At 45.7% G+C, this 10,048-nt stretch overlaps 1 protein-coding gene across 1 annotated transcript in view; it reads left to right on the forward strand.

Annotated features, from left to right (window-relative positions):
- The window catches only part of Lpar3 (lysophosphatidic acid receptor 3), a 43,696-nt gene extending 33,876 nt beyond the window's left edge, over positions 1-9,820 (forward strand). Inside the window, exon 2 of the mRNA XM_005357405.3 lies at positions 8,169-9,820. Within this exon, the coding sequence (XP_005357462.1) occupies positions 8,169-8,476 (308 nt within the window). The 3' untranslated portion in view covers positions 8,477-9,820. The remainder of the gene's footprint in view (positions 1-8,168) is intronic.
- The last annotated feature ends 228 nt before the right edge of the window (positions 9,821-10,048 follow it).

A 10,048-nucleotide genomic window follows, 5' to 3' on the forward strand; every position in this document is an offset into this window, starting at 1 on the left:
AGGAGAAGAAGAAGAAGAAGAAGAAGAAGAAGAAGAAGAAGAAGAAGAAGAAGAAGAAGAAGAGAGAAAAGAAAGAAGAAAAAAAGAAAAAAGAAAGAAAGAGAAAAAAGAAATAACAGTGGGGCTGGAGAGATGGCTCAGAGGTTAACAGCACTAGCTGTTCTTCCAGAGGTCCTGAGTCCAATTCCCAGCAACCACATGGTGCCTCACAACCTTCTATAATGAGATTTGATGCCTTTTCTGGCATGCAGGTATATATACAGGCAGAACACTGTATACATAATTAATAAATAAATAAATAAACAAATAATTTTTTTTAATTTTAAAAAAGAAACAACGTGTGTGACTATTACAACTGACCTGTCACTTGGAAATGAAGGGAACTAGACTTCTCTTTCAGATGACATCATCACGAAGACAATATCTGGCATGCTAGGCACTTACTCAGTAAATATTTACTAACCGAAGGGCATATGGCTTCAGTTGCAGCCTACAGCTGATGGCTCCCAAATCAGCACCTCTACCCATCGCTCTCAGACTCGTAGCCTTGTTGCCAGCTGCTCTCTACCGTGGAAAAGCCGCAGGTAGTCTATGTCCAGTCCTATAGAGGGACAACTGCCTCCTCCTGTCTCCTCTGCTTGGTAAGCACAGACACATGCTTCGAGCTATTCTCTGCTCTCTCTCTCCTCACTGCCAATATGATCCAAGTATGCAATGCCTTCAAGTTCTGCCCTCCTTTCTCGCCCTCGAATTAATCTACTTCTGCCCATTTACACCATGGCCTTTTCAGATCCTGGTCAGTGTTTCATGTGGATTTCTGCCAGTCTTCAGAGGCCTTGGCCAGGCCAGGTTCTCATTGTTAACCAAGCAAGAGCACTTCCAAGGGAACGGGTTAAGCAGGGAGACGCCTAGCGCACACCTCACTCTCAGTTGGTAACTGGAACAGTAAGTGAGCTCCTCCCCTGGGGCAATCCTGATGCAGATGGGAGTAGACTTCCCTTTCCACCTATTCCTGTCCGTCTGAGAGTCTGGATAAAGCTTGGCTCTGAAATCTAAGACTTATAGATGTAAGATTCAACAGTATCAGCAAGCTACCTTGTATAGTGGTAGTTTCCAGAATGTGGCCAGTGAGACTGCCAAGGACTTGACGTGTGTATGACCAACTACCAGGCAGAAGCAACATGAAGGGGTCCATAGAGAAGGCTCAAGTCCATCACAGTAGGGAGGGTAGGACAGCAGAAGTTGCTTAGCCCGCGTTGTTGAGAGCATGGGGCCGATAAGAAGCAGGGGTGGGAGAGGAAGGAGGCAGGCGTATCATACTCCAAGCATCTATCTCCCAAGTGACCCACTTCCTCCAAATGAGGCCTCACCCCCAGAGCTTCCCCAGCCTGGCAGGACACTTCCATCAGCAGGGGGGAAAAGTGTTCAAAAACATGAAGCTATGGAGGGGGGTGAATTCAAACCACAGCAGTATATGATAGGGAAGAAAGACTCATGGGGAAAAAATAAAAGTGGATTTGCTGTATGGGGCTCAACCAACACTCCTCTCTCCCCTGCTTTCTTTAGTCAGAAAAACCTGCCTAAAATTTCTGATGAGAAAGTTCCTTTGAGAGAAATCTTCATCCACTTTTAAAAAGTGATTTGAAAATCATTGATGCATAGAAGTGGAGTTTTAAGTTTAATTTTCAATTGGGAACTGCAGTAAGAGACAGCATAGCTTCCAAACCCCAGCCCAGCACACACATGCTCGTGCATGTGACTGACACACGTTTTATGAAACAAATACACATTTACTCCACTTTATATATGATGATGCTTTTTGCTCAGTGTGTTTTTTTCTTCTCCATGCCAGTTGTGAAATAGTAAATTGATTTTATGATCCATTGAGCAGCTAAAATCTGAGAAACCTTTGACCTAGTCTTCCTTATTGGAGTTCCTTTATGGACCATACAAAGAAATGTTTTCTTAATTCTCTCAAAAAGATTCATAACTCATACCATGTCGGATGCTTGGAAGACAAGTTATTTCATGACCTAGAGTGGACGTCCACGAGCATCCGAGCTTACTTCTCTGGAGTCATTGGAGAAGGCATCTTGAGTCTGAGCTACGCCAACCCAAACTCCTGAGCAGTGTGCGCAAGCTTGCCTAGATTTCAGTTCTCAGGCTCCATCTGACTTCCTTAATCACTCACCTGCTTTAAAACCATCCTGGGCTGTTTGGGATTTCCCAGGTGTCTCGAGCTGTTTCTGACCCTTCTGAAAGTCGTTCTTGGCCCTCAGTACCCAGCTCAACAGAATGTTACTTCCTCTGAGCTCTTCTCTGCAAGCTGCTGGGGTCATTGGGCCTGGTTTCCACTCCTGCCAAGCTCTGAGAAGTAGGGTAGTATGCCGTCCACAATGACAGTTGATGGCTCAGCTAGCTAGCACAGTGTCTGGCCCACACGGCTCTTAGTAGCCTCCAGTCTGGGTCATCTGAGTTAATCTCCCTTGTTGATGAATGTGGGGGTTCATACTAAGGACTAGAAACATGTCTAAGATAAAGATAAAGCTTCTTTGCTTACAGGACTTATGAAAGGCCTGGGAGACAAGACCTTAGCATTAAAAATCACTGAGAATAATACACAATGCTAAGGAGCCAGCATAGGGAAAAGGGGCCTTAAACCCTGGCTTCAGTCTCAGCTGTTCTAAACGTCAAAGTTTCACCTGAGAGACTAAGGTAGCAATCTTATATGGGTGTGGTTTAAGTGGCAAGTACATCTAAATCTCTGAATGTTCCGCCTGGCCAAGGGCTCTGGGGGTATGATAACATGGGATGAAGCAGGCGGGGGCCCAGAGACATGCCAGTATTGCACTAGAAGGTGCTGGGAGGGCCAATAGGAAGGACGGGTCCCTTTGGTGAGAGATGGGAGCAGTCCAGTGGAGCAAGAAGCTTGTGAACTGAGTTTGGAAAGAAGAGTAGACCTCAGGTTAGGGTGTGAGAGGCATTTCTGGCAACACAGAACCGAAGGCTGATGGCACTCAGGGAGGAACATGTGTGTCTTGCCTGCAGACTAGTTTTGAGGCTAGGGTTTATACATTGATTTATACACGGTTCATGAACATTTTTTTCAAATTCGGGGGGGAATATATTAAACACTAGAGATACGTTTTTTTTTCTCATTTTAAGGATGTCTGTCTTTTCCGTATTTTTTAATATATTTATGAAGTCTAATTTTGTTATCCGGGTCAGATTGTTTGGATCATTTTGGGTCAGTTCAGAGATAGTTTACAAAATGGGCTGTATCTTACACTCACCCAGGGAATCAATTAGTGAATCCTTCACACTTCCACATCCTCCCAGAGATGCTGCGATTAGGTCCACGGGGATCAGAAGGTAGAGTATTAGAATATTCTCTTGTCGGGCTGGAGAGATTGCTTAGTGGGTAAAGTATCTTCTGTGCTAGCATGAGAACCGGAGTTTGAGCATCAGAACCCACGTCAAAAAGAACCTGAATGCAGCCATATATGATTGTAATCTCCGTGAAGGGTGGATGGAGACAGGCGCCTCTCTGCCACTTTCTGGCCAGCAGGACTGAACCATTTGATGGGTGGCTATCTCAAAAATAGAATGGAAAGCATATAAGACATAGACTCCAAGTTTGTCTTCTAACCTCTGCATAGATGTGAATGTGCACTCACACACGCGTGCCTGCACATACACGCATACACGCACACAGGAACACATACACACAGGCACTTCCTTGTAACTCAGCTGGCTAGCTAACTTGGGGAACCACCGGTTTAGAGACATCACCTTGATCAGTTTTTAACCAAGGCTTTGCATATGTCCTGAAAGTCAAATTTGTCTGAATTTTACCATGAGTTGAATCTAATAATTACATGGAATTTGGCAATTTCCTACACGAAATAAAGCTCAGCAGAAACTCAGCATACCTTCCATTTTAACCTAAAAATCTCTCCTCTGTATGTGTCTTAGAAGGATGCAAAGGAAACCCTTGTCCCAGCAGGACTTGGCCTGCAGAAGAACAGGCTTCTCTTAAATCCCTCGGTCTACTCCAGGTCTCACATCCACATCTTAGCTCTTCGGACACCTCCATTTGTTTTACGTGCCCTTCTGGAGCGGCTTGGGACAAGCCCGCGCCTGTCTCTTGTATGACCAACACGCAGGCTGGAGAAGACAACTGACCCACGTCTTCCCTTGTCTGCTCTTCTCCAAGAAAAGCACCCCTAATTCTCCCCACCCCCGTCCCCTGTCCCCAGTGAGGCTGCAATGGACCCACGCCTGTTGGTTAATGGTGATTCCTTTGTTAGGTGCAAACTTGATCTTATCAGAGCTTCTTTCAACCCTGGTAGTTAGTTCCTAGCAATAATTGTCGGTGCATTGAGTCAAAGAAACACAAAGCACTTTCCTTTAAGGTTTTCTTTTCTTCTAGAGTTTACAGACGACTGGGAGGCAGTAACCGGTCTGAACCTCCCAGGATATCTTTCCTCTCCCTACGCTCCACCCCACCTCACTTGACTCAGAGTCTTGTGTGTCCCATTTTGTCCTTAAGTCGCTATGCAACTAGGGATGAACTTAAGCTTCTAATCTTCTACCCCTCCGAGTGCACTGACATTTGATGTATTCGGTGGCAGTGGATAGGACCCGGGGCGTCATATATGCTAGACAAGCACTCTACCGGCTGGATCTCAACCCTTTCCTCCCATTTTTAAGGGTTAACACAGTTACCTGTACCTATCCACTATTTCCCATATCCTTCAAGAGGTTTCTACATTACGGGTCCCCAGGGCTCAAGCAATTCTTGACATATCATTTAAAATATTTCGAGAGAGTGGTTTCACACCTGACAGCTGGCATATGGTAGAAACCTCTAGGAAATGGGCTGTTAGATCAGCATACCTGCATTCTGTTACACATTCCTGTGAGAACCTGGCCTCCAGGGGGCGGAGTCTTACATTACCCCAGTTCCTGCCTAGGACGTGGGCCTCAGCGTGAAACACCTGTTCCTTAGGTTCTCAGCCTCCAAGGTTAGGCTGTTCCTTCAAAGAAGATGTGCCTGGTTTCTCGCCAGAAACCACATCAACAGAAGATCAGCGTGGCCAGCTTCTCTTCTCCTCCTGTCTGCCTCGTCTCCCTTCGCCTTCTAGTCTCATTTCTCCCTTTCCTTCCCGATGCACCGCAGAAATGGACTTGGAAGCTGTTCCCCAGTCAGATGTGACAGACTGAAAGTGGGAACCTTAGAAGTTCAGGAGCGACGCTTCCACTTCCTCTCCTTTAGAAGGGTCAGGCATCCAGCCTAGCACAGGTTCCCTGGCTTGAAATCCCGGCCTTGCCATTACCACCTGGACGCCTCTGAGCATATCAGCTGGCACTGGGCCTCAGGGCTAAGATGAAAAGTGTGTTAGTGCTTATTTCTAAGAAATTAACTGAAACTTAAGTCGTTAACTCATCTACAGTTATTAAAGCAGCTTCTGACATCTAATCGGGGTACAAAAAAAAGTGTCACATTATTATTGAATACACTATTTGAAAAAGAGACAGAGAGAGAGAGAGAGAGAGAGAGAGAGAGAGAGAGAGAAAACTACCACATTAGAGACACCAACTTAAAGATTTATTTGTAGTGTTTAGTCACCTGTTGACCAATATAAATCAATGTGCTGAGTGGGGAATAAAGTTTTTAAGATTTAAATACACACACACGCATACACACACACACACACACACACACACACACACACACTGAAAACTCCCTGTTTTCATACTGAGAGCTTTTCCCCTCCTTCAGTTCCATCACCCCCTCTCATTGGTCTGGAAGCTACATGTTTACAAATTTTACTGTGTGCTTAACGAAGTCTAAATCAGACACTGCTTTTCCTTTCTTCCCGAGAACCTTGGAGCATCTCCACTGGGGCTCCTTTGCAATTAGGCGATCTCATACAGAAAAGACTCTCCGTATCAGAGCCAGGAGTCTCTGCATTTGGTGCCCGGCTTGGTTCAGCTCTGGTGCCTTGGCAACCCTGCAGCCCACTGCAGAAACACCAGCAGGAAGAGAGGTTTGCTGCTGTGGAAACTCCAGACCACTGGAGCCAAAGAGGGCCTCAAAGCTGGTTCACACTGGTGCTTTTCAAAAATTCCACCAACCTCAGCAATGAGAAGTAGCACCCTGGGGTGTAGAGAGATGGCTGAGTATGAAGAGTCCATGCTGCTCTTGAGAGGACATGAGTTCAGTTCCCGGCACCCACGTCAGGCAGTTCTCAGTCACCTGACTCCAGCTCCAGAAGATCTGATGCCTCTGGCCTTTGGGCCCCTGCACTCAAGTGCACATACCTACGTAAATGCACCTCACTAAAAGTAATAAAAAGTATATCTCTTTTAAAAGCATAGCTACACTGCTCCATCAGCATTGCACCCACGTGTAACATATAAAATTTCAGTAAAACCATAATTCCCTTGGTTTGTGCAACTGCGAGTTATTCCATCCTATTTTACTCCTATTTTTTAAAAATGGTCAAAATCCACTAAACTGATTGCACACCCACCAAAAGATTTTGGAGATCCAGATGTGCCCTAAAGTCCCTGGTTTACAGCCAAGGAAGCCCAGCCTCTCTGCCATGATGTGGATCTCCAGGAGTTGTACAATAAGTGCCCGAGGACCTAGCTATTCTTTCTGACCTCCCATCCAGTTCTTTGCACACATTAGTCAGATAAGAAAAAAACACTTTGTGTGATGGGGAAACAATTGGTTTGGTAATGTATTGTTATAAAACAGAGAGCTGACCTCTTCTGTTATCTCTTACACATCCAATTTGGGTTCAAGCAAAGCCACAGCTCAGAAGCTCTAACAGAGTGCTGGGGACCATTTCTCATCAGCTCTGACACTCACGTGTGGCCAGATTTACATGAACAACGAGGAGAAATCTGCCCGGAGAGTGTTCTAACCCATTGGAGTCACTAGTAGTTGGTTGACTTGCCTATTCTGTTTTCCACATTAACTTTCTGCTCCCTAGCACTGTCTGGTGCAGCCCCAAGCATATGGTAAGCTTGATGTGAATATTTATTGACTTGTAGGCAGTGCATTATAAGGGCACCCAGAGAAAAGAACTATACCATGATAAGGAGATGGGTCACACCACAGTGAAGATGCCGTCCGTGGAAGGAGAGGATGCATTCGAAATAGGCATCTCCTAAGAGCAATTTATTATGGGCAAGACACATAACCTCTCTGCAGCCAGTCTCATAGCATGACCCTATGAGTTAATCAAGAAAAACATTTCTCCCACCAGGTTTGGCTCATAACAAGCATAAGACGTTAGCTGCTGTCTGTTGCCTGAGGTTATGCTAACTAAACAGTAGACTACTGTACTTCTTTCAACATCACTGAGCTGAGCGGGAAGGTCAGGGTGATCCAGGCACTAACAGATGGTGCTCATGTTCCAGCATGGTCTACGAAACACATTTCTAGCCATCGCACCACGAGAGAATGGTTTCTTACAAAGGCGGTGGAGATCACGGCAAACGATTCAGTAAACAGCCTACGAATATGTCACCCAGAACAGACGGCTTAGGAAGCCCCAGTGTGTGTGAGTGATGGATGGAGCGTTTGACTTGATCAAAGTCGAAAGATAATGCCCTAGGAGCCGTGGCTGCCCCTTACAAAGCCCATTGTACAGTGTGATTTGGTGTGGGTGGGGCGGGTGGGGGAGCTGTGTGGGGTGTGTTAGTCATTCCTTCCGTTTTCAAGAAAGTGATTAGGAAATCTGAAGTCCGGAACAACAGAAAGGGTAGGAAATAGGAGTGCTGGATCCCTGCACACAGACGCTAAGAGTGGAGCCTCAGTTTCCCTTCTGTCAAATATGAGCAGCTGCAGCAGCCTTCTGATGGGCTTTGGAAAAACCTCTGGGGCTCACATTCGTAGAGCACTTTATAATTACTTTCTGAAGATTAGCTTTTGTTAATAAAGATATAAAAATAAATCTGGGTGAGCAGATGACAGTGAGGTGGAACCCGAGGGATGGTCAGAGGGGGTCCCAGCCATCCAATGCTAACCCTCTTCTGAAAGCTGTAATTTCTCCCAGTGGGTGAGGAAACACCGAGGGCTGGGACAGAAACCCTGAAACAGCATCCCCAGGTCTGAGCAGCCCTCACTTCTTCCTGACTTCTCCCGGCAGGTGCCTTCGTGGTGTGCTGGACCCCAGGGCTGGTGCTGCTGCTGCTGGACGGCCTGAACTGCAAGCAGTGCAACGTGCAGCACGTGAAGCGCTGGTTCCTGCTGCTGGCGCTGCTCAACTCGGTCATGAACCCCATCATCTACTCGTACAAGGACGAGGACATGTACAGCACCATGAGGAAGATGATCTGCTGCGCCCCGCAGGACAGCAATGCCGAGAGGCGCCCCTCCCGCATCCCCTCCACCATCCACAGCAGGAGCGACACCGGCAGCCAGTACCTGGAGGACAGCGTCGGCCACGGCTCCTAAGCCAAGGACGTCTCTGCCTGCTTCCTCTGGGGAAAGAGTTGCTAAGGATACTTGGCTGTCTAACAAAGCCCATGCGCAGACAGTGTTGTCTGAGGTCTGAGGTCTGAGGTCTCCATGCTGGGGTTACAAAGTTTTCGTTTTCGAGGAAGATAAGATACTGCGTTTAGTGAAAGTTCACAGGAAAGGGAGACAGAAACAGTGGACTCCTGCTTGCTGTCTGTGAACATCTCAAGTCATCCTCCAGCTCCCGGCTCTGCCGCCATCTTGCCACCATTACCTTCATGTTTTCAAAGACGATGAAGGGTCTAGGTCAAAAGAAATAATAAATAGTCATACTTGAGCCTCCTTGTGGAGCTGCTAGACACTAGGTACCTGTTTCTGCTTGCATTTAAGATGTCTGAAAATGCTTTAGCAGTGGACTTCGTTTTCCCCAAAGAATCCTTGGCCAGAAGCTCGATGTACTGTAGGAATCTGGGAAAAGCCAGTACAGGCTCTGGAGTAAACTTGATTTACAACCAGACGAACTTTCCGAGGAAAAACATTTATTGAAAAGAACACTGAAAATATGGAAATATTGACGTTCTTCTGGGGCGTAAAGAGTCTTTTGTCCTCTAGGTACGTGAGGCCATGTGCTCTGTGTGGGTGTGCAATTCAGCTGCTTTGTAAAGAGTCAAGTCAGTGATGGTGAGCTGAATTCACAGCCTCCTAGACTTTCCAGTCCGAGCTAGTGGCCTTAGAAAGAACTTTGTGTTCTAAACAAGAAGAGAAAAAGTGTTCACTTCTAAACGGGCAACCGTATTGCAGAGAGAATGATAGTATTGACAAGCAGGCTGGACCTCTTCCAAATAACGTGGAGTATGAGCATGACTAGAGCCTCCATTTGGGCTATCTGGACACCACCGGTAGGCTTGCTGGACTCAGTGTGCAAGGTAATTGCATAGCTAGTAGTTTGCCCAAATCTGTCAGTATACTTTATCTTCCTTATGGACTGAATTTTGATGTTTTATTTCTCTCCTTCAAAGACCAATGAAAGACAGATCAGTCAAAAACAGAAATAGTGTTCCACACACATAGGGTACCTACCAACATCTTCTGTGTAAGATGTTTAGAGACTATGCCAACTTAAAGAAAAAATAGCTTCAAGGCAGGTACTATAGTATTTATGTAGTTTGTACAAGTTTACATGCCTTCTTTCTCTTTCTTTTTTTTTTTGCTATTGTGATATGACATTCATGTGCACAAACTACTTGTAATAAAAGAATTTAAGAAGTCATGCTTTGACATATAATGGCCTAAAATATAAAGCATTTTAATTAGAAGGCTTAGAGGTTTTTATGCTTGCTGCAGAAGGTGAGTGTACCTAAAGCTTATGTTAAAGCTACCTATAAAATAAAAATTTAAAAGGACCTGCTCCCCCTTGACGAGGCCCATTATTGCCTTTTGTATTCGCTAAGCAAAAATACGGCTGTGGTGACTGTGCCTTGTATTTCTACTGCAGAAGAAAAATGGAATTTGCCGTGAAGTGCGTGCTGTCGGTGTTTTCTAAAAGCATTCAGAATCCACAGCTGGCCA

Source organism: Microtus ochrogaster, chromosome 21 (assembly GCF_000317375.1).
Source record: "Microtus ochrogaster isolate Prairie Vole_2 chromosome 21, MicOch1.0, whole genome shotgun sequence".
Taxonomy (NCBI): domain Eukaryota; kingdom Metazoa; phylum Chordata; class Mammalia; order Rodentia; family Cricetidae; genus Microtus; species Microtus ochrogaster.